The sequence below is a fragment of the Calcarisporiella thermophila genome, assembly GCF_041956535.1.
Source record: "Calcarisporiella thermophila strain CBS 279.70 unplaced genomic scaffold VTP21scaffold_28, whole genome shotgun sequence".
Taxonomy (NCBI): domain Eukaryota; kingdom Fungi; phylum Calcarisporiellomycota; class Calcarisporiellomycetes; order Calcarisporiellales; family Calcarisporiellaceae; genus Calcarisporiella; species Calcarisporiella thermophila.
In genome coordinates this window covers 37448-60410 of record NW_027192218.1, presented here as the reverse complement: position 1 = coordinate 60410, position 22963 = coordinate 37448, and the positions used below count along the sequence as shown (strand labels likewise).

Here is a 22963-nt window from a genome sequence, read left to right as displayed (position 1 = left end):
CACGCTCAGCTAGTATGACGATGTAGTTGTGGCGGGAGAAATGAGTAGAGATGGGTGAATTAGAGGAAGGTAGGAATAAATAGAATTAACGTTAACAGAAATTCCACATAAGAAAACCCTCCAGGGAAAAGTCAAAATGGCTAAAAACAAGTGTTCCAAAACCTATCCCACACACGTACTAAAATTATCAAAAAAGCTTAAACGGTTCCACACCACTAGATATTACTGTTTTAATTCCACCGCCAAAGAAATTGCATCAAAAAGATAGCTTGTGTTCAAAGCCGGGTGCTCGAAAATTCAAACCAAATAAAAATAGGCGATTGCCCCCCCTCCCTGCTCAATTGGGATCAGAAAGCCTGCCCAAAAGCCGTGTTCTCCAATCTCCTACACTTGAGGGAGAATTCGTTCACAGCAGCTTTAAATCGTTTAGGTGACCTTGTGCTGAAAATGAAAAAATAAAACAAAAAACATTAGAATTTAATGCCGAGATTTTGCCGCCCGAGTTTTATAGTTTCAGCATACCTCATCACGCCTTTAATGAATGCCTGCTTAGCATTCTGGTCAACATGGGCTGAGGGGTAATTCTCCTGGAGACATCGCCGATATATTCGCAAAAAAGATTAACAGATCAAGAAAGCAAAAAAGGGGGCATTTCACTCCCATCTAGACTTTAAAGCAGCATACCTGCGAAAGCAGAGTGTTGAGCCACTGTCGGCATGCTTCCGGGTATCGTCCGATCATCTTGTATAGGATATCGACGAGTTGTGCTATCATCCCCCGCGGAAGACGTCCTCCAATCCCCTACGAATCAAGCGGTTGGCCAAGTGGTTCAAGCTGGATAATACCAGAGCGTCAGGAAAATTTGAAACTCACCGACAACACTTCATGCATAATTTGATGACCCACTTCCATCATCATACCATGCACCGCTTTTCCGAGCATGTGGTCCTCGTAATCCTGTCCTATGAACTCAGTCTAACACTCATAGATCAACAAGAAAGCTCTTTTCCGGCTAACACAGATACAAGTAATCACCATGAACCCTAAAGCACTTCTCAGTGCCATTCGCTCCTGAATGCCAATGCCCGCCACGGCCGCCAACACCACCGACCCGACAAGATCTGCAGGCAGCTGATAGAAAATGCCGGGGAAACGAGTGATGATCTAGGAAATTGACCCTCGTTAGCAACGCCTTTTCTAAATCCATGTAATTACCAAACTCACCCTCGAATATAGACTAAAGAATGCGCTAATGACGTCCGGATTCTGTTCCATATCTATGGGAGAATATACGTTCATTCACCAAATCAACAAAAGAGTAAGATGTAGTCTCTTCTTTTTCCCGACAGCCGAAGCACGTACCAGCTTTACTTTTTAGCAGGTCAAGCACCACCCTTGTTAACGCCCCAACACATTCACTTAGCCTTGCTAATCTATCCGCTCGCTTTCCCTCCCCGTATACAACCACTAGCTGTGACGCTGAATCAAGCCAACATGCATGTTGATGTCGCTGAAATCCCGACGGGAGCAGCGTGACTAAAGTTTCAAACCGTAACGCTAGCAGATGGGACATTGTGCGAGAAGATGCGTCGATGAACTGACACAAGCCCTGCAAAATAATTGTATTATATTAATTCATCCAAAAATAAACTGCTCCAAGTCTTTTCTTTTATTTACCTGAATCACCTCCATATCTTCGCTCCATTCTATTGATATTGAATGGGCCATTTCCTCCAGTGCTCTTTGCATTCCCGCTATCTTTGGATTCATCTCCGTAGGGTCTGTATCTGCAAACTTTGAATAACAAGCCATTCGCTCCACCGAACTTTGGTATTCGTCATCCGGTGATTGTAGGCCACGGCAACATGCGGTAAGGCAGTGTAGATTGTCGATGACAAGAGTACGGGTCGATGCCTCTTTCGGGACCTGACATGATTCACGAAGGGTTTGAAGCACATCGCCGAGAAGAGCCTAGGGGGTTTGCAGAGTAGTTTTGAGTTGCACTGTCAAAAGGAGAAGAGATAAAATGCAGTGACGCTCGATTCCAAACCTCCAAAGGCTCAACCCACTTATCCTGTGGGAGTGCTTGCACCACACTCGCTACCGATTCAATAACTCTCTGCTTCTCTCTGGGCTATGTTTGATGAAATAACAAAAAAAAAGCATGTTCAAGAGATTCTGCACCCCTTCCTTCGTAGTCACTAGTTTAATTACTTGGATATGCTTGCCGACTACTAGGTACATGTTGATCAAACTTTCTAATCCGGCAACCAGCGAGTGCCGGCAGGTGTCACACACCGACTTGAATGCGAGGGCAGAGACGAATGCAAGATCTGGAACCCCCAGCGCTGGAATGAGATAATTCAGAGCAGGAAGCAAATACTGAGGGTGCTCTTTTAGCCAGTCGGCATAGGAACCTTACAGCAACAGAAAACGTGAGTGAAGCCGCTCAAATAAAACACTAGTGTGGAGACTGAATATACCTATCATTGAGAGGGTTGTGTACCGCATTCTAAAACAGTTAATGGTTAATAGCTGCCCAAACACCTCGTCCCCAAATATACGGGGGATATACACGTTTTCCGTATTAGGCACAGCCTCGGAGATACATTTGATGGAGAAAATCGTGCCCTCAAGTTGCTACGTTGATTGAAAGAGATTCATGAAGTCCAAGCTCAATGACTACCTTTAATTACACTGAAAGCGGGTCGACTTACTAGTGCATCCGGGCTTGGTGATGCTAACTGACGCCCTGCATATTCGACCAATACCGCCAACATCTCCTCACGCAGGATATAGTAACTGTTAATTAGGGTATCGCCCACATCCCGCCTATACACTTTAAAGCGATCACGGATATCGCGAGTCCAAGCATTCCACACCTCGTCGGGCGGGAACACTATTTTTTCCCGAAGTACCTCTACCAGCTTACGGTAGACCATTCGTGAGGCTTCGCGAACACCACCAGTCTGGTCGGGGCAGAACTCACAGATGGATTCCTGAAGAAGATACCAAAAGTTAAGCGGCATCTCGCTAATCTCCTGCTCAGCCCCATAAAACCCCGGAAAACCCGTCAGCATGATCATTATTTCTAAATAAGCCAGTATATCTGGCTGTACAAAGTGTCGCGCGATCCACTCGGTGTAATTCTCTCCAAAGGTAGACAGTAAGCGACAAAAATTTCGTATTTCTTGCTCATCTTGCTCTAGAGGGAGAGTATAGTGGGAGAGAATGTATATGAAGAGTGGCCAGACAAAAACACAGAGTGGATGGGAACTCACCTTGAATCCTCTTCAAAATTTCTCCTTTCATCCATTCGCCCATCATACACGAAATCAACTCTAGACATACTGTGTCTTGCAATGTCGCGCTGGCGGGGTGCGACATAAATTCGAGGAGCACATCGGTGGCTGAATCACGAGTTGGCTCCATAGGAAGAAATGAAAGAACCAGCTTAAGAATCGGATGCAAGGAGCTAATTTGACACACCACAACAAAACAGTCAATACTTTAGGAGTATCTGGGTGCTGCAATCAAAGCTCTTACGAAATTGGGATCCCGTATTGAATCCAACTCTGTAGACATCGTAGCGCCTTATTTTTGATGAGTTCGTCGCTCGCTCCATGATGTTCCGACAGCAGGGTGGGAAGCATTGACAGTATAAACGGGATAGCATCAGAGAGCTCTTGATTAATCTTTACTCTGTAGAATCCACAATAAAGAGTTATCACCCATTTTAAACTTATGGATAGAAATGTGATATTCACTTCTGATCGCCCACTAAATCTGCTCGGCCGACCTCCTCAGGCACCACTGTCAGAAACTCCAGCAGCACACAAACTACGCGCTCCCGCGTAGCTTGCCCTCTTGTGACCACGCTCTGTTCAAGACATTGGCATGTATCGTGTATAAAGTTGGACCAGTGCCGAGGAACAGCATGGAGTGCATAGGCGACGATCTATAGACGAATGGTTGAGTATCAAATATACTAATCACTCCATGAATACAGGTAAGTTACAGCAACGCATAGTTTTGTCGTAACCACTGCTGGTCCATCGCTTAACTGCAACAGCCAACTTAAAATTTGCTCTCGCAGCCACGGAATCTTTTCTTCAGGCAGCGTGTCCCTTTAATGACGACGGGAAAAAAGAATCGGATAAGGTCTCCAAGTGCAAAATACAATAGAGGTCAAATCTTTCGAAAAATGCTCACCAATCTCTTGCTATTTTGATCTGTAACGTGTGGGCTCCAAAAAAGCGCGAGTTGACTGACTAATTGAAACCGCCAATAAACAACATAATCAGAAATTGATTTCTCAATCGTATACACCCTTGGGAAGTACATCAGCTCACCTGTGAACCGAGTAGCTGAGGCGCCAGATCCCACGCGTATACTTCTTTCTGTAGGAGCTTTAGGTATTCCTCTGCCTGCTTTTGCAGAGCGGGATCATTGGCCGCATACATTTGCGAAATGAGCTGAAATAGATGGGTGCAGGATGCATATACATGTGAAGAAGAAGAAACAGATAGCTTGCTCGATTATATTTACCCCTTCTACCTGCTCAAGTGTGTTAATTGGGAATTGCATCGTCGATGGGCATTGATTGAAGTCAACAGATTATTATTACAGTCTATAAGTGAAGGGGAGCGAGATTTTTCAGATAATTTGTTTTCGTGCACCGAACAAATTTTGGCCTAGAAAGGAATGGCTTGTCGTAGTTGCTATTTAATCTCGAGAGGTCAACGCATCGAAAACAAGGCATTCAAAAATTGGGCCCAATAGAAAAGAAAAAAGTTTCTGTGTATTTTACAAGTAATAGAATATTAAAAAAAAAACTAAATATTAAAATACAAGGGAAAAACGAACAAAAGATGGGGAAAAGATATGTATATATATTTGCTCACTATACAAGAGAAAACAATAGAAGCAGACGAGTTGAGGCCTGCTACAAAACTCCCCCTACCTCGCTCTCCGTTGTACTCTCGTCCCCAAACGTCATCTCTTCTAGCTCATTCGGCAATACGTCCGTGATCCCTTCGGGATTTCCGCAACCACCATTTTCAGCCATCGCTTCAATTTCCCTAGATGCGGCTAACGACGCGGCCAAATCCTGCTGCTCGCCCATCGCAGGTAGAGCTGGAAGAGTTGACAGGGTAGATACAGCCCGTGTGACGGCGACACTCACGCTCATTTGCGCATCAAGTGCCTCCAGAATATCTTGCTCCCACCAGCCCATCTCATAGTCGACAAGCCCATATTTTTCGAGAGTATCCGCCCAACGGATCACGGCCTCCCGTATTTGACTGAGTTCCGCATGGCTGAGTCGTTCAGAATCGCTACAGGAGAGGTGACATCGAGAAATGGCATAGAGCCAGGTGTTATTTAGGCCATTCCAAAATCCATCACGGTCAAAGTTTGGGGGACAATCATCGGTCGCTAGGCCTAAGGGTGAAAAACAACAGGATGGTGAGGATAGATGTTCTATCAGGAGGGTCGGATTAGTCAGAATGGGTTATCTACCTAGCTCCTCGCACTTTGAGGCTACTGTTTCGGTTAATCCAGCAAGGATTTCAAAGCTAGATATCATGTTGCCTCGCTCCACCTGATCGAGCGCATTTTTCAGGGCTTCCTCCACCCCATTCACCGTCGCCTCTACTTGTAGTGGCTTGTTCTGGGTGAAAAAATTTCGCCCAATGCTACTAACGGCGCCATCTTCTCGCGGCGAATCCGGAGAGGGAAAACGATCTTGTAACTGAGAGGGCAGCAGTTCTTGTCCGAACGTCAGAGGAACTGCAGCAGCAGAGAAAGCAGCCTGCACAGCAGCGAGAGCGGGCCCATCACCCTCCTCATGGCCAGAATCGGTTCCTCCATTCGCAGCCACAGAGAGGGATGAGAAATCGGAAGGTTTGTTGGCCCGATCGATGGACGATGGGGCGGGTAGCGAAGCAGACGATGTTGAATTGGAGGAGATAGGGGAGGCAAGCATGGCCGCCGCAGCTGCGGTCGAGAGAAGACTCGATGAAAGATCGATGTTCGGAGGATCGTCGGAAATGAACGGCACTAATTCAGGATCAAGCTCAAAGGGATTGTTTATCATTCTATCGGATAGTGTCTAGGCTGTGTATGGAACGGAAATAGGAGTTTGGTAAAGTTATCGCGTAATTTTACCACCCGGTGTTTTTATTCACGCGAGTATAAAATGAATCTTTGTAAATGACGAGCGAGAAATAAAAAATAAATTAAACCAAGCCACTCAATATATACAGATCGTGAAATTTCGGACGCTTTGAAACATCGGTTGAGTCAGGTAAGCAATAAAATAATGGGGGAGGGGTATTAAAGAAAATATATGACAAGGGTTGGGAGCGGAAATTAATGAATGACCATTACCTAACCAAGTGTAAAAAATCGGAAGAAATGCCGAGCTTAATAATAACTATCCTAGAAATGACAGTGCTACTGCTGAGCAAGCTATAGAAAGAGACGATATGATACATTAAATAGGGATCTTCTCGTGTTCGGGGTGCCATTCCTTAGCCACATAGTTAAATCCTTCGATCATCCCTAATGTCAACCTTCTTTTTTCCCGCAAATCCATATTATCTCCTGTGTCATCCTTTCTTCCGCGTGCCTCGCAGCTAGATGCATCCAATTCACTTCGCCCATGCTCGTATTCGCTGCGATTACTTAGCCAATCGCTGCTTCGCCTCCAAGCACTAGGCCCGGACCTTGGTGAAGAGATAGAGGTTGAGGAGCTATGTGTTGTGTCTATGTGAGCGAGGGCGTCGAAATTTTCCGCTAGTTCAGGTTGGGTGATGCATGGGCGGATGGGCGGAACAGCGCTACGCGATTCAAGAGCACTCCAGTCGATATTGCGAAAAAAGGAGTGCGATTGAATAGGAACAGTGCCATCTGATGAACAGCCGATTCGTTCGTCTGGATTCTTATTTAGGATCTAAAGGATGGGAACTGATGAGGAGAACCAAAAACTTGGGGACCCACTATTGCAATGTCACCTTTGTTAGCAAATCCTTTGCTTCTGGCGAAAGATGATCTGGGAGATGAAGTGTATTATTAAGTATAGCCTCGACCGTTCCCTTGTAGTCATTTGAGACAAACGGTGGCTAAGTCGAGGTGAAGTTAAGGGTTAAACTAGTGCGTCAAACTTAACTCCAGGGGACGACCCTCAACTTACGGAGCCTGTTAGCATATCATAAAGAAGAATTCCTAAACTCCACCAATCCACGGAGCAACCATAGTTTATGGTAAGGAACATCTCTGGAGCTATGTACTCGGTCGTGCCGCAAAGAGAGGTTGCGCGCGGCTCTTCACTTCCTCCGCGTATGGACATTTTACTTAGCCCAAAATCGGTAAGCAAGATATGCCCTTCCGCATCAAGCAGACAGTTTTCGGGCTTTAGGTCGCGATAAATAACGCCACGAGCATGTAAATAATCGATTGCTAGTGTCAGTTCTGCGGTATAAAAGGCAGCGACGGGTTCCTTAAACTTGCCCTCTGCAAAAATAAGATAAACAGAAGCAACCTCAGTCAGTGCCACACCATTGAAGATCAAGGCGATCCGCGTAATATCAATCAGTCTCTCTGACCTCGTTCCATATACTTCAATAGCTCACCGCCGCTTGCATACTCCATTAGCAAGTAGAGATTACCATCCGCACCGGGGGTTTGGAATGCTGCCCACAGTTTCACTATGAATGGGCTGCGCACCTGCTTTAGGATATTTCGCTCTGCACGTACGTGTTCTATATCTTTCACGCATGCTTTCCTTAAAACCTTCATTGCGTATAGTTGAAAGGTTGCATTGTGGCGAACTAATAAGACCTTGGCATAGGCTCCGCGTCCCAAAACCGAGAGAGGAGTGAAATCATCAAGGAAAATTTGAGAGGGTGAAGAGGATTGGGGATTTGACGATGCATCTACTTCGGATGTTTCGCATTTGCCGCCTGGAGTTGTCTCTTCGGCCATGGAACATTCCTTTACCATGCCCTCTCCAGTATCTTCAAGCGAAGAAGAGAGTTTCCAGTTGTAGAGTGAAGCATCAACAGTTCTCCACGTCCTTTCTGTAGGCTCCGTGATATTCATCTTCTTTTTAATGAGGTGTAAAAGAAGAGGATTGCTAAGGAATCTTCATAAGTAAAATCATATCTACCTCCTATGCTAGATAAGAGAAGTTTTATCGACCAATTCAAACTTATTTGCTCATAAGGTCAATTGCCGATTTATAAAACACAGTGGTGAACATGGACCATATCAGATAAGAGATTAGTATTTAATTATTGCTAGTTAGGGCTAGCGAATGCCACCATAATAAAATGGCATCAGGCTAATTTCTGAAAAAAACGCAAGCCAGATAGGTCAGGTGCATAACTTCCTTGGTAATTGAATCAACTTTTGTTATCTAGAACTGCCCCCAACCTAATCTAACAAAATTTGTGGAGATATGAAGCACATAGCAGCCATGATCAATGAACTATTTGTGAAGCAAATACGAGCATTTTGATATAGAAAAATTAAATTTTCTCCCTATTCAAGAATATACTGGTGTCACTCTCTAAAGAAGCTTTGAGGAGTTTGGTAGTTGAATTTTTCTTTCATTTTTCCTTTCCCAAGGCCAACTAGGCGCGTATACTTTAAGTTTTCAAACACAAATAGTGGGAAAATTGAAGTGATGTTTATCATATAGATCCTAGTAAAAATAGGAAAGCGGAATTCCACTGAGAAAAGGCAAACAAAGGAAAAAAAAGGAGAACTATGTGAAAGAGTCCATGGAAAGAGAAGGAAGAAAAAAAAAATAAACAAACAGCATATACAAAGAGCAGTAAAGGCGCCTGCAAAAACAAAAATAAAAGATCATTTTATCTGGAGCTTTTGAAGTTGTGACTCCAGTTCTGGCAAGCGATCCACTTTCTCTCGCTGCTCTGGTTGTAACTTTTCTCCTTGCGCCTCTCGCTCTCGTAACACCTCGATCTGTTGAAGTTTCTTTTGCAAAGAACGCATAAGTTTGACGTCCTCCTTTTCAGGCTCTTCCTCTGCCTTCCTTTGTTCCGGCTCCTTCTTTTCTTGAATCTCCTCCTCAACTCTTTCTTCTTGTGCCTTGGTTGCACTTTGTTCCGCTGCTCTCTTTTCTTCATTCTTCTTCCGTCGTCTTTCATGCTTCTTCTGATTTTTCGTTTTCTCTCGGATCGGAAGCTCTACCTGGGAGGATACCGGTGCATATCCTGGTGGTAATGCCGGCGAGTATCCGCTGCTTCCTGCGACTAATCCCTCCTTGGCAGCCGCCTCTTGTGCCAATCGCATCCGTCGAGCCGCCTCAAGACGCTCATTGGTGTACCGACGAATGTCCTCCTGTGGGACGTACCCAGGTCGAATGCGAATTTCCTTTCGAAGAGATCCATCGGGTCTTCTCGACGCTGGAACAACACGTTCACCATTGCGAGAAATAATGCCGGCATTGGACGGATTTGTTGAGGCCTCCATTAGGGTTGTGGGTTTGGCCTTAGGCTGAAGAAAAGTGGAGAAATAGGAGCTGCGCCAGTGATTGGAAGAAGTAAGGGGATCCGATTTGCGTAAACAAAGTCATTATAACCAAGAATTGGATTATTTCGTTGGTTTTCGTTGAGATCGAGATTAAAGAGGGAGGAGATTAAGTAAATTGATGTGGAAAATAACAACACAGATACTACAAGTATATAAGACATTCTCCCGTGTGATGAATGATGGCATAACCTGACATGTTTATCATTGCCGATAGAACCCATGCCGAAGGGCGCTTTCCCGCACTTTTGCTTCGGAAGCACCCAAAGGTATGAATCCTGCCTTCGCAATCTAGATCGAGGCCATTTGGCTAACCTCCCACCTCCATATTGAATCTTGGTTGATAGCTATTTCGCCCATTCCCTCCACTCTCCAAGCTCTCCTCCGCACTTTTCCAACATCTGAACCTACCGCCATTATCTCCTTGGATCGCAAGGTATTCGGAGCGCCTCTACGGCGCGATATTCTCCATCGCGTAGTGGTATGGCAACGTGATGCCTTGCGCCAAGGCACTCACTCCACCAAAGGCCGGGCGGATGTGCGAGGAAGTTCAAGAAAGATTTTACCGCAAAAAGGCACGGGAGGAGCGCGGCATGGATCTATTCGAGCGCCTCAATTTAGAGGAGGTAAATACTAGATATGCACCAGTGGCGATCTGCGCCCAGTGTCTTGATTGTTTTTCCTTGCTTGTCTCTCTTTTCTGGGATGCTAACGTGAAGGAGCTGAACAGGTGGCATACCCTTTGGACCAAAACCGCGCGATCACACAACGGAGCTGCCCGTGAGAGTACGCAATCTTGGCCTTCGGGTTGCCCTCTCCACTAAATACGCTCAAAACCAGCTGGTCGTGGTGGACTCTCTTGCACTACCCACCCATAAGACCCAGGAGCTGGCTCACATCATCCAGCGCAATCAGTGGGACTCCATACTCTTCATTATCGGGAATAGCGGGGAGAGAAAAGAGTTGGAGCTGGCGGCACGGAACTTGCCGGGAGTAGAGGTGTTGAGTATAGAGGAGGTGGGAGTTTATGAACTTTTGAAGCGGGAGGTGGTCATTGCCGAGGAGGGGATTGTTAGGGAACTGGAGAGGCGGTTAAGTCCCTGACCGGTCGATCTTTTGTCTTATTTTGTCGTTAGAAAATAAAGCCTGTTGGCGCGGTAGCCATTTCGTCCCATCGATACCCAATCCCCTCAATCTACCACCCACTCAAGAGCATCCTCTTCAACTAAAACGAAGGGAGGTCGTCTTTATTCATTATCAAATCCAAGAGAAATATGAAATGATCCACACTTAGTAGTAAAGTAGAAATAGGCTTTCAACGTATTCCGCACAGGGAGGGGAAGGGGGGGGGGGGAAAGAGGGTAAAATAAAAATAGTAAGCAGGAAATAAAAGCTATCAAAACTACTAATCAACAATAGGAAGGCTAACACTTAAGAAGAAGAAGGCCTACACAAGCTAAATAAATCAAACAAAAAAAAAGAGGGAAAAATAGAGAGAAATAGAATATAGGAAAGGAGCCCATTCGCTCCATGATACGATATAACACAAAAGGAAAGAAAACGTAGCCAGCCGCAACTTTCTCAAAAAATTACACGAGGCACCTTTTCACTCACAGGGGGGCCGCTTCAGTATGTTCTCCATCCGGAATTTCCTCCGTCTTCGGCGTTTGGGGTGGAAGCTTGGGCTCCGCCACCTCGGACTCCATGTTGCTGGGCGTGGCCTGAGGGGATATCGGGCTCTGGGGCGCAATGCTACTACTCTCCCTCTTGCCCGACTCCACCTTTGAGTTTACATGGGAGAAGTCAGGTAGCTTGTTGTTTTGGATTTTCTTCGTGCCTCCGTGTGACACATAGGTGATGTTGTCCAGTGACCCCACCTTGGACTTGATGTGCGACCAGTCCAGCTTTTGCGCGGGAGGCGGGGGCATTGAGCGACGACCGCGAGAAGAAGAGTCGGCGGTGCCACTGGAGCGCGAGGTTAGGCTAGAGGTGCGCGACCGAGCCATGGGGGGAAGAGACCCGACTTTTGACTTCACATGGGAGAAGTCGAGCTTCGTATTCGAGGGGGCGATGGTGTGTCGCCGCGCCGCTTTCTTGGCGACTTCTTCCTCGCGCTTTCGCTCCTCTTCGCTTCGCAGTGAGCCGATCCTTGACTTGACGTGAGAGAAATCGAGCTTCTGCCCTGGCAAAGGTTGGAACGTGTGGCGGCGATTATCTGCCGAGGCGCGTTTGGACGGCTTCCTGTCGCCACTCGACTTGGCGCTTGCCGCCATTTCTTCCTCACTACGGATAGAGCCCACCTTCGACTTGATGTGGGACCAGTCCAACTTTTGTCCGGTGGCAATCGATGGTATCATTACGGTGTGGCGCCTTCTCGCTCGTATCAAGCTGTTCCTCTTGGACGATTTCTTCTCGGCACTCTCCTCCGGCTCGTCCTTCTTCTGCAGCCCACCCTCGCTACGAATGGAGCCCACTTTGGATTTCACATGGGACCAGTCGGGCAGCTTCTTTGCTGGAGACACTATGTTGGAATGTCTTCTCTTTGCAAGCTTTTTCTCGATTTCATTTGCGTCTGCTGCAGGCGAAGCCTTGGATGCCCTTTGGGTAAGCAGGTCGCCACTCAAGCGGGCGTCGACCTTAGGCTTCACATGCGACCAGTCCAGCTTCTGAGAAAACGGCGCGGGAGGGCGCTCAGCACGCGTCGAGGCTTTGGATTGGGAACGGGACGATTGGCGAGGAGATGTTTCAGGAGAAGTCTGCACCGAGCCATCATCGGTGCGACGTGAATCAATCCGTGGCTTTACATGCGACCAATCTAGATTTAGGCGAATGAAATTTAACAAGTGTTGGTAAAACCTATCTTCCAAGGCAAGCTCACCTAGCTTGATACTCTGGACCTTGACATTGCCCCCCTGCGACTTGTACTTGATATTGTCGAAAGATTTGACCTTTGCACTCTTTTGGTTCAAGCTTTTGGTACTCCCCTTCTCACTAGATGGCGAGGAGCGAAGAGCAGAGTCCATTAGAGGAGAGGAAGACTGATCCTGAGAGAGATGCAGCTGATGGGCGGGTGTGGGAGGGTTAACCACGTGTGACATGGGAGGAAGAGGTAATGCCTTAGAGAGGGGAATTAGTGGGGCCGGGACTAGGGAGTCAGAGGGGATATAGGGGATGAGCAATTAAAGATTGAAAGTAAGCTACAAATCTTCAGAGGAATAATATGCGGAAATGTAAGGATGGGTAAGGGGATGCAGGTTTATGTAAGAGTCATCAGCAATTCATCAATAGAGGGGAGGATGGAAGCTGTCGTTATTTGCCAAAAAGACAATCTCGCCTGTGGTTTTGACAAGGACGAGGCCGAATTAATAAAAGAGGGGAGCAAGAAAATCGGGAGGAGTTGAAGTATGTGGAGGAACACCGATTCCTTTTCGTCACCAGAATCGAAATTAAAGAAACCGGCCGCAGCGGATCCATTGCCGAGGAGTCCACTGGGGAATACGGCCGGATTCCGCATAGGAGCGCATGCCTGCAGAACACGCGAAGGCCACGTTGGAGAGTGTCGAGCCGCCTCCCCCCATTATTGCATTTGGCCTTGAGTTGCCGTGCGCTAATTATTTTTGCTTGAGCTTCGCGCCAATCACGTCGTGGGATTCTTGGCGCTGATTGGACAGAGCCCTCAATCTAGAAGTCTCGTTTCCAGGAATGTTCAAGGCGGCCCAACTCGACTCAGAACCAGTTTTGTTTAATTGCTCTTGTTGTGGTTGCGCAGTGCCAGGGCATGCTTGCTATATGTCTCTCGCCCAAACAGAATGCCCCCCGACCCGCCTCCTTCTCTGCTCCACCGAGCTTCTCCCAACAGGAAGGGCTTGCTTCCTCATATAAGTCGAGAGTCCTAACGGCACTGATTTTTTCTGCGCCCACAATCCTGCGCCCGCTTCTCTCTTTAAAAAGCAGCACGCTGGACAGGGGAGAATGCATGGTCTCCGCATTACTCGTCCTAATAAGGTCCCGCATACTTTCCTGCATGCACTTAAATGTATCTCAATAAGCATCAGCTGGTAAGTCTTCCTAATTGTTAAGGGGGTGCTTCATGGCTAAAATGGCATTTGCTTTTAAAGCAGCCATAGCTTGCGTCAATCCTAGAGGGTCGCATTGCTACCGATATAGAGGCGTTCGTATCTTGTGGAGCCCATTTCCAATGAGAAGCCTCCCACATACTTGCAAATCTAACGAGTTTATTAGCATAATTAAATAAGTAACATGAACCGCAATTAATTGCCGAAGCTGTCCTGCTGCGTTGCTTGAGTCCGCGCCAAGTACAAGTTAATGATCATAGGCGTGTAGCAGATAAGCAGCGCCGATGATGCGAACCTAGATAATTTTTGAGTATTGGGCTACCGAGTTCAGGGGTAGGGTATACTTACATCAAGCTGGCCCAACCTCCTTTATTCTCATCCGATTCGGTCACTAAAGCACAAGAAGCTGAGGAAAGAGCATTGGCACGTAGATGAACACAAGAATTTACCTCGTTGATTCATATAAGACATAACTGTATACGCAAGTGCATAGTTAGCCCATTGGGTTACAATAAAAAACTAACGTGGTATTGCAAACTTACTCGCAAAACAAAGAGATCCCCAACCAGCGAGTTTTTGCTATCGGGAGAAACAAGGGTAAGCATCAAGACAATAAACTATAAGCATCCAAGCAGGACGCATGTATGATGTGTGTATTACCCTAACAAGCATGGCGAATAGACCTTAATTCCAAAAATAAGAGAGGAATTGGTTAAAGATGATGCATATAAATGTAGAAAAGAAATCGAAAGGCAGCTACCAAGGGCCATGGAGATGGTGCCAGGCACATCAGGATCCATCTCATCCTGCTCGGCTCGAGGAACGTGGTAGGCGACTATAGCGTTTGGTCTCTTTGGATCCTTGCTTGACATAGTGGAGGCGATTCTAGGAAAAGACTGTGCGACCCTCTAAACGACATACAATTTCAGAGGTGGCTTAGGCTTCTCTTTAGCTAGGGCCGTGCAGTGGGAGAATGGAGAAAATAGCTGAGCCGATCGTTGTGGAAAGGGCTGGCCCACGCGGCTGTGCTCGGGGAGTTCCGTTTCCACTAGGACACTTACTGAGCTGCTCGGCCCATTTAGAGCCGCGGGATCTGGACTAGGATCCTCTGGGCGGGATATGCAAGGTATCGCGGTGCTGCAAGCTTGATATGGCTTAACCTCTCGCCATCCAGTTCTGCCCAACCACACAAATGGGCAGGCTGCATGAGAGGCACCCGCCCTTAAGCCCAAATTCTTCCAGTGGGCACCTTCCTCCACGGGCGGGGCATAAAGTTCCCAAATCCAAAAACCTTTCTCCTTTCCCTCCTATCCCCATAAACTTTTTTTTGCGGGAATATTGTTGTTCACCTGGGCCAAAGGAATGATATACTGAGACTAGCTTTTTCCTCGTTTCTCTTCTCTTTGTTAGTCCTCCATTCCTCCTGGGCCTCTCCTCTCCCTCAGTTCTAAACTGTCCTCTGAAATTCTCTTCCCACTGAAATATAGAGCCTGTTGAATGATCGATTCAGCTAACCATTCAATCCCTGCTGAGGCAACCGATTTTTCCGATTCTTTACGACCTCCCCTAAAGAAATCCAACGGCATGCTCCTTATTGATGGGCCTTATTTCAAGGAGCAAGAGAGCGGTCGCATATTGTTTCTCCGGGGCATCAATTTATCCGGGGGAACAAAACTGCCCGTTGGAATCCCTTCCCACGATCTCAAGGACTTCTGGGTAGATCACGATCGATTCGTCAATTTTGTCGGACGACCTTTCTCCCTTGAGGATGCAGATACCCATTTGCAGAGATTAAAGAACCTCGGGTTCAATTTTCTGAGATATTTGGTCACCTGGGAAGCTTTGGAGCATGAGGGCCCGTAAGTTGGATTTCGGTTGATGTGCCAGAGCACTTTCTCCCCCTATCTTCTCGCTCATATCCATTTCTCTTCTCTTGCTCTAGTGGTATTTATGATGTCGAGTACATAGAGTATGTTATTCAAGTTCTTAAAAAGTGCAAGCAATATGGATTTCGAGTATTTATAGATCCGCACCAGGATGTGGTAAGGTTTCCCATAGCCATATCGCATGCACATAGGCATATCCCTGATCTCTCCTCCAAATTTAAAACAGTGGTCCCGCCATTGCGGCGGATCCGGAGCCCCCGGTTGGACACTGACTCTTGTGGGACTCAACCCTAACAGCTTTGTCGCCACCAACGCGGCCATCGTACATAACACCTATCCGGACCCGCTCAATTTCCCGAAGATGGTTTGGTCTACCAACTACAGCAAACTGGCAACCGCTACCATGATGACGCTGTTCTTTGCAGGCAGCTTCTTTGCCCCCAAATGTATTGTGGACGGGGTCAATATCCAAGAGTATCTGCAGACCCATTTCATCAACGCCATGGTTGCACTGGCGAAGAGAATCGTGGCCGAAGAAGGCTTGGCCGATGAAGTGGTGGTTGGATACGATACCTTGAATGAACCGTGGCCTGGCTACGTGGGGCTGAAGGATCTGAGTCAGCAGATGCCTTTTGTCGAGCTGCGAAAGGATATCATGCCGACCCCTTTCCAGGGTTTCCAACTCGGCCATGGGCTAGCCACTCAGGTCGAAAAATGGGAGATGGGCACATTTGGCCCGTATCACGCAGGCATGCAGCTGATCGATCCTGCCGGGGCGCGGGCCTGGGACGTGCCGGAAAAAGACTGGACCCGCCTCGAAGGAAGCGACCGTGTCTTCCCCTGGTGGGAAAAGTCCAGCAAGTGGCGACGAGGCGAGTGTCTATGGGCACAGCATGGTGTGTGGGATCCTGAAACGGGAGCGCTGTTGAGGCCGGATTACTTCTATACCAACCCGAGCACGGGGTTACCGATAGACTGGGCTCGCGACTGCTGGGTACCGTACGCGCGGCGCTACGCGTTGGCCCTGCGAAAAGTGCATCCCAATGCCATCATCTTCGCCCACGCGATGCCCAATGAGCCTCCCACTTCGCTCAACCCGTCGGGGGAGGCGCCTCTCGAGCGTCTCGTGCACTCTCCTCACTGGTACGATGGGCTTACCCTCATCAGTAAGAAGTGGCGTACTTTCAATGTCGACTACCTTGGGTATAAGCGCGGCAAATATGGATGGCTCGGGCTCGCCGGGGCGATCCGGTTCGGAGAGCGTGCGATTCGGCAATGCTTCGTGGATCAGATGGAGCTGATTCGTGCCGAGTCCAAGGAGCAGTTTGGGGATTTCCCGGTGTTGATCGGAGAGGTGGGGATTCCTTTCGATTTGGAGGGAAGTGGAATACGGGACGGCAGGGACATCCGGAACGCGGCCAGCCCCCAGAGTAGGGCCCTGGACGCGAACTTGCATGCACTCGATACTGCTTTGATGAACTTCACCCTGTGGAATTACTGTCCAGACAACGACCCCGTCTACGGTGACAATTGGAACGGAGAAGATCTAAGGTAATCATCTACACCCATTTACTTCTCCCACAGCCCTCTATGCATGCTCAAAAGAACTTCACACACCTTTCTCACCATTCCTTTTTTATTTCCAGTATTTTCCAAGCGGCCCCCGCCCTAAAATACAAACTTCAGTCCCAGAGCTACAGTGAGGTGAAAGCGCACGTCACACGGCCGCTGCGGTTTTCGCTTCAAACTCGGATGAATACCACGGGCTCGGACAGCGGGGTCCCCCTGCTTGAGCATGGGGATGGAAGCGAGGTCGGGTTCTCCGTGAGCCATTCAAGCTCTACCACCCTGACCGACACGGAAGTAGACAACGGAGAAGCACTGCCGATAGACCCCGCCGCTAGCCAAAAAACGATTTACTCTCCTCCGCCCACCTGCGAAAATCTTCGCGATGTTCCCCCCCTGCATCGCCCCTATCCTCACAAGGTCGCTGGCCTTCCCCTCTCCACCGCTTATGAGATAATCCCCAAGGGGTCCTCCAGCGTGGTCCAGTTTCGGTTCCGTCTGCTCTCGCCGCCAGAACTTTCCACCCATCCGACCGAGATCTTCTTGCCCAAAGCCATCTTCCCCTCGCCCACCGAGGCCGAAATCGTGTTGACCAGCGGACGGTGGGAGCCAATTTCAGACGACACCGCTCACTGGATATTGGGGTGGTGGGTCGAAGAGCTCGCTCAGGAGCAAGAGATCCAAATTTCTGCTCGGGTTGAGGTCGTGCTATCCGGCAGCACCGAGGCCGACGAGAAAGAAAACGAATCCGGCCTTTGTGGATGGCTGGAAAAATTGTGCAAGTCGTGGCTCATCAGATAAATAGGAACCCGACTATATTTATTGTAGTGCTTATATTATGTTCTTCGTCTTGTATATTTATATGAATATATATTTTTTGACTTGACAAAACAACTGTATCAGATCTCATATCCCTTTCGTTTTTCCTCCGGTTCCTCATCCTGTACCCTCCTCCATTCTTGGTTCACCCGAGACAGAGCATCGTGTTCTAAATATACAATTTTTTTTCCTTCGGTTTATTAGAAATAAACAATAAAAAGAAACATGCAGTGGTAAAGTATACAAAACGAAAGAAGGGTGTAAAGAATAGAAGAGGAAGAAAGAGATAGGAGAAAGAGTCTAAGGATCCAATTTTAGCGCATGAGGGTCATCGGGACAAACATACTGCGAGGTGAGAGAATTACAGAAGTTTTCCAAGCCTTGCCAAATGATAGTTGATCGAGTTAGCTTGCTTACTCCGTTTGGGCTATCGAATGAAGGTAAATTAGTGAACATATCCTAGTTGCCAGCCTAGCTCCCGAGCATCTTCTGCCTCTAATACTAAGTGAAATCCAAAATCCAACTTACCAGATTCTGCATGCAGTTGGCGAGCGCCTTGGCCGTGTGGGCACACATGGGGGCATCCACACCTGTCTTCGACCAGCAGTCAAGCATTGCGCTCATCTCTGGAAGACAGGGGGCGGCTGCCTGGAGCTTGCGTGGACGGACCTTTAGATGGCGTAGCTTCATGGGTGAATTTAGTTTGGGCTTTTGGGATGGAGCAAGATCGCGATAGACGATGGTAAATTTTGTTTTCTGTTCGGGACGATATAAGCCACACCAAGTCCCAGTCTCTCTACAGTGGTCGATTTGGAGTGACTTAGATTCTATTCACGCATCCATATCAGGACTCGAGGTTCCGGTAGGCACTTCTACTCCTCCGCTCTACCTTGTGCATACATGGCTCGAGCAACTCCACCATCTTCGTCCACATAAGTGTTGTATATTCATCTGGGCTCCACTCCCACTCCTCCGATAATGCATACCTGATATTCACATAGCCATTGCATAGCATTTGAGTCCAGAAAGCCATTGCGTTCCGAGGCTGCTCATCTTATCTAATTTTGTATTGGAGCACTTCGAGCAATACTAAACGTGCCCTTACATTAACACCCCCATAGAAAACCAGCTTTCCCTGTCATTATCCTTTGCTGGAAATCAAATGATGATGTTTCCATTGGAGGGGTATGGCTTTGATTGACGCCAAATGCCATGACATTATGCAGTGCTCCGTGGAAAATGACTTAATCGTTTGTTTCGTCAATGTGGCCAGCTTCTATAACCAGATTCATGCTATTAGTCCATTTTTTCTCCATTATTATATGGGTAGTCGACCAAAGTCGCTCAACGTATAGGCATGCTAACTAAGGTTAAGCCTAAAGTTGAATCCAATCATACGTATACTATCAGCGATGATAGAGTGCGACGTTCTTTCTCTTATGCGGAACGTTGGCAATGTAGAGAGTTACATTTATTTTATCCGTCAATTTGACGTATTTGACATCTGCAGTGTCAAGCCAGAATCGTTCTGAGAGGATGGGTCAAATAAAGGGTCCAGACAAACAGATGCATATTGAGTCAAATTTAAGCATGTTCCGCTTTATTGAAAACGGCCTTATATATACTCCATAACCGCTTCGTTCACAATGTATGTATCATCTCATAATATATAAATATATATAAGCATGTATATCGGCATTAAATATTAGAAAATAAGTGATAAAACAGTGGTAGAGCGACACTTCTCCACAGCAGCGTATATGGGGGAAACCAATAAATACAGAAGTAACAAATAAATACGACGCCTGCTCGAGCTTCACAAGATCGCGCATTGATTTGACCTGGCCGAATTGAAAGGGTCCGCTGTTCCGGCAGTGTTCCACACGGAGGGCACTAGATAATCTCGAGTGGTGGACACATATTGTATCAGACTGTTAGTCGTAGGAGAAGAGTTCGGTTAGCTTGGTGAAAGGACGGCTAGTTGAAAGAAATGGAGGAGGGAAATGTGGGCTACTTACGAGTCACTAGCAACCGAGACCGGAACACGCTCCCTCTTCAGCTGCTCCTCTAGTCGTCTATTGTATTCGAGCAAGCGCTGCAGCTTGGTCTCGGAGTAATTTGTCCCTTTTTGCAATCCCATGTCTAATGCGAATAACAAAAAAAAACAAAAGCATGCCATCAAGAATGAGCTTTTAGAATCGAATGGAGGGATGCATGCCAAGAATCCACGACGAGAATGAGACAATCAGCAGATCACTTACCGCCAATAGCAGGCTATGAACAAGACTTTTGATGAAGACGCGGGCTAATTAAAAAGAAAGGAAAGGAAAGGAAGGGAAAGGGAAATTGATTTAACTGATGATGGAGAAGGCTTCTCCAAAGAGCGCAGGTTGCTTTATTTTAAATCAGCAAATGCTAGCCTCGGATCGGTCATTTTCAATAACATCTGTCTTAACCGTCACTTTCCTTCCAATCATCCTTCTCCGAAAAGCATTTAAAATTGGCTTCCTGTCATTGTTTATGTTTGTCAAATTGATGTTTATTAATTATTTGTAGATTGTGTCTCCCATCCACGGGAAAAAGATAGAAAAAAGAAAAATGGAAAGGAAAAGAAGATAATGACAAAAAAAATATCAAAAAACAAAGAAATAAGAGAATCGAACGGCTTTAGTGAACAAGAGGAATCAAAACTGGCGTTTGTGAATGATATCGGGGTCTTCCTGATACTCTTCCGCGGATACCCACATCTATGCAAAAGAGGAAACAGGTTATTTATGCTTTAACTTCCTGCCAAGCGTCTTTCGACCAAACTAGACACTACCTTCTTAAATGTACTAAGCGATGCCAAAATAGATCCCCCAATGAAGGTGCTATATTTTCTTTCGGGGGGGGCATAGATTTTGATCTTGATGTCTCGTGGGGCTAGTCTCTTCACCTCGTTGAGAAGCCTATCGCCGAAACCTAAAAATAGCGAGGGAAGGTGGGTGTGAAAAACCACAGGTGCAAGCAATGGGAACAGTAACGGGAATTTACCCTTGCACAGAGTTGAGCCACCCGAGAGGACCACATTGGAGAAGAGAGACTTTCGAAGATCGAGGTCAGCACGGCTGATGGAATCGGTGACCACCTGGTGAATACCCGCATATTCCAGGCCGACGAGTTCAGGGTTGAAGAGGATTTCCGGTGCACGGAAACGTTCAGGCCCGAGCTAAGAGTAGGAAGAGGTGAGGCAAACTCAACCCAAAACACGCTGACTCGGGGTGGTGTACCTTAATGATATGTCCATCAGGCAGCATGAAATCGTCCGTCTTTCCTGCCGTCTCCTTCTCCTCTTTGGCAGGATTTAATGCGATATAGCATGTTTTCTCCTTGATTATTCTTACCACCTCTTTCTCTGCTGTTGTGTGGAAGTGATAACCAGCTTTGCGAAGAAGTAGCTGTAGATGCTCTGTCACATCTCTGAACATTGAAAACATCACGTATAAAATATGAATAGCATGCTCCACTGAGGGGAAAACAAAAACTCGGCTCTAACCTTCCAGCAATATCCACACGTCGAATAGCATGTGGCATGGCAAATCCTTCGTATACAGGGACCGTATGTGTAACTCCGTCTCCAGAGTCAAGCACCACACCTGTTGTCCGCCCAGAAGCATATCTAAACAAAGAAGAGACAACCATTTGACGTCAAGAAATTTTGGAAGTATTCAACAAAGGCGCACGCACAAACTAAGAACAGCTTGAACTGAAGTGAAGAGTGCAGGAACATTGAATGTCTCAAAGAATATCTGTGCAGCTTGATCGCGGTTTTGTCTCGGATTAAGTGGCGCTTCAGTAAGGAGGACCGGATGCTGCGGTATAAAAAAAAGGTGTGGGAGAATGTTTATATGGCCAGATAGAACAAGTCTATTATTCATCTTTTACCTCTTCAGATAATGTCTTGAGTTCCTCAGCGTAGATGTACTGCCAGATCCTCTCCATGTCGTCCCAGTCCGTTACAATTCCATGCTCCATTGGGTATTTTACTTTTAAAAGCCCGCGAAGTTCCTGTGCCCTTCGTCCAATGAACACATCGCCCTCAACCGCACCAGCCATGATGCGCACATGCTTGGGTCGCCCGACACTATACAAAAACGGGGTGCAGTTAATAAGGCTGATTGTCAACACGAACTGAAACGGCAGTGAAAGGAGAATGCATACAATGACGGAAAGAAACATTTGGGTTGCTCGTCTCCAGCAAAACCTGCCTTGATAACCCCAGATCCCTATTAAACACAATGACAGAAATAAATAAAAACACAATAATGAACATTATATCATCTGAACGCGTTTTGAGTCGATGATATGCGCATACATTATCGATTACGATGGGTTGATTGAGAAGTACATCTTCATACTCCATGGTCTGGGTGCCCTTTTGCTTATTGTCGTCCTAATCGCTAGTGAAGATGAAGAGATCGAAGAGCTTGAACTTTTCTTCGCGTCACTTGGACTTGATTGGACGAATGGGATAGCAAAGATAGTTACCCACTGAATGGAAGTCTGAAACCTGAGAGCCATTATGATGAAATTGGGTCTCGCAGGACCCAGTGCCTGCGTGGACTAAATGTTTAATACGAAGCTTCAAATATAAGGCGTTTTCGTAGATATTATTAGCAAGCCTGATTTTTTGGGATGCTTTCTTTTGTCTCTACTCTGGGCCATACGTTAGTATCCTTGTAGTCTTATGATTATAGAGATAAGTAGTGATTTGCAATAGGGAGACTCCATTCTTCCACCGAATAGAGTGCAGCAAGATTCATCTAAATTCGTATGTTAATTATCGAGTTCATTGATTTTTATTTCAGCAGTTCCTGGAATATAGTTAAGCTACCTATATTAGCTCAGACCATATGTCATTAATGATACAGTTAAATGTACTTGCTTATATACACTGCAAATATTATCTGAAAGTCGGAGTAGAGCCTCGTGATAGTCTCTCTGGTTTTCTGTCTTCCTGATATACTCTCCATAGTTCCATTACAACAACTGGAAACTCTCAATACAATCCCGTATTTCTAA

General features: G+C 46.7%; 11 protein-coding genes across 11 annotated transcripts; 2 read left to right on the top strand and 9 right to left on the bottom strand.

Moving 5' to 3' along the window:
- Positions 1-347: 347 nt before the first annotated feature.
- On the bottom strand, positions 348-4587 carry VTP21DRAFT_6582 (uncharacterized protein; the record flags this gene model as incomplete). The annotated part of the gene is made up of 19 exons (XM_069397228.1): positions 348-441; positions 523-587; positions 685-801; positions 874-975; positions 1036-1164; positions 1225-1277; positions 1363-1609; positions 1678-1971; positions 2051-2134; positions 2215-2417; positions 2484-2640; positions 2718-3205; positions 3282-3475; positions 3547-3702; positions 3768-3958; positions 4019-4127; positions 4213-4271; positions 4353-4475; positions 4549-4587. The coding sequence occupies 19 exons, from the start codon at positions 4585-4587 to the stop codon at positions 348-350; spliced, it is 2904 nt and encodes a 967-aa protein (XP_069246732.1).
- Positions 4588-4945: 358 nt separating this feature from the next.
- VTP21DRAFT_6581 (uncharacterized protein) lies at positions 4946-6097 on the bottom strand (the record flags this gene model as incomplete). The annotated part of the gene is made up of 2 exons (XM_069397227.1): positions 4946-5442; positions 5521-6097. 2 exons carry the CDS (start codon positions 6095-6097, stop codon positions 4946-4948), a joined length of 1074 nt encoding a protein of 357 aa, XP_069246731.1.
- A 399-nt stretch (positions 6098-6496) lies between these two features.
- On the bottom strand, positions 6497-8103 carry VTP21DRAFT_6580 (uncharacterized protein; the record flags this gene model as incomplete). The annotated part of the gene is made up of 4 exons (XM_069397226.1): positions 6497-6955; positions 7017-7124; positions 7196-7515; positions 7608-8103. The coding sequence occupies 4 exons, from the start codon at positions 8101-8103 to the stop codon at positions 6497-6499; spliced, it is 1383 nt and encodes a 460-aa protein (XP_069246730.1).
- Positions 8104-8871: 768 nt separating this feature from the next.
- VTP21DRAFT_6579 (uncharacterized protein) lies at positions 8872-9498 on the bottom strand (the record flags this gene model as incomplete). Its single annotated transcript, XM_069397224.1, has 1 exon — positions 8872-9498. One exon carries the CDS (start codon positions 9496-9498, stop codon positions 8872-8874), a length of 627 nt encoding a protein of 208 aa, XP_069246729.1.
- Positions 9499-9676: 178 nt separating this feature from the next.
- Positions 9677-10659, top strand: VTP21DRAFT_6578 (mitochondrial 54S ribosomal protein uL4m; the record flags this gene model as incomplete). The annotated part of the gene is made up of 4 exons (XM_069397223.1): positions 9677-9706; positions 9773-9824; positions 9903-10181; positions 10286-10659. 4 exons carry the CDS (start codon positions 9677-9679, stop codon positions 10657-10659), a joined length of 735 nt encoding a protein of 244 aa, XP_069246728.1.
- Positions 10660-11165: 506 nt separating this feature from the next.
- VTP21DRAFT_6577 (uncharacterized protein) lies at positions 11166-12653 on the bottom strand (the record flags this gene model as incomplete). Its single annotated transcript, XM_069397222.1, has 2 exons — positions 11166-12370; positions 12434-12653. The coding sequence occupies 2 exons, from the start codon at positions 12651-12653 to the stop codon at positions 11166-11168; spliced, it is 1425 nt and encodes a 474-aa protein (XP_069246727.1).
- A 1173-nt stretch (positions 12654-13826) lies between these two features.
- VTP21DRAFT_6576 (uncharacterized protein) lies at positions 13827-14503 on the bottom strand (the record flags this gene model as incomplete). The annotated part of the gene is made up of 6 exons (XM_069397221.1): positions 13827-13926; positions 13980-14022; positions 14081-14104; positions 14174-14210; positions 14292-14314; positions 14392-14503. 6 exons carry the CDS (start codon positions 14501-14503, stop codon positions 13827-13829), a joined length of 339 nt encoding a protein of 112 aa, XP_069246726.1.
- Positions 14504-15128: 625 nt separating this feature from the next.
- On the top strand, positions 15129-17884 carry VTP21DRAFT_6575 (uncharacterized protein; the record flags this gene model as incomplete). The annotated part of the gene is made up of 4 exons (XM_069397220.1): positions 15129-15490; positions 15574-15673; positions 15744-17068; positions 17164-17884. The coding sequence occupies 4 exons, from the start codon at positions 15129-15131 to the stop codon at positions 17882-17884; spliced, it is 2508 nt and encodes an 835-aa protein (XP_069246725.1).
- A 379-nt stretch (positions 17885-18263) lies between these two features.
- On the bottom strand, positions 18264-18592 carry VTP21DRAFT_6574 (mitochondrial 37S ribosomal protein mS37; the record flags this gene model as incomplete). Its single annotated transcript, XM_069397219.1, has 2 exons — positions 18264-18329; positions 18431-18592. 2 exons carry the CDS (start codon positions 18590-18592, stop codon positions 18264-18266), a joined length of 228 nt encoding a protein of 75 aa, XP_069246724.1.
- A 1126-nt stretch (positions 18593-19718) lies between these two features.
- VTP21DRAFT_6573 (uncharacterized protein) lies at positions 19719-20042 on the bottom strand (the record flags this gene model as incomplete). The annotated part of the gene is made up of 2 exons (XM_069397218.1): positions 19719-19833; positions 19921-20042. 2 exons carry the CDS (start codon positions 20040-20042, stop codon positions 19719-19721), a joined length of 237 nt encoding a protein of 78 aa, XP_069246723.1.
- Positions 20043-20586: 544 nt separating this feature from the next.
- VTP21DRAFT_6572 (uncharacterized protein) lies at positions 20587-22462 on the bottom strand (the record flags this gene model as incomplete). The annotated part of the gene is made up of 10 exons (XM_069397217.1): positions 20587-20649; positions 20724-20863; positions 20936-21110; positions 21172-21361; positions 21438-21560; positions 21629-21753; positions 21827-22025; positions 22103-22167; positions 22257-22334; positions 22430-22462. The coding sequence occupies 10 exons, from the start codon at positions 22460-22462 to the stop codon at positions 20587-20589; spliced, it is 1191 nt and encodes a 396-aa protein (XP_069246722.1).
- Positions 22463-22963: the final 501 nt, after the last annotated feature.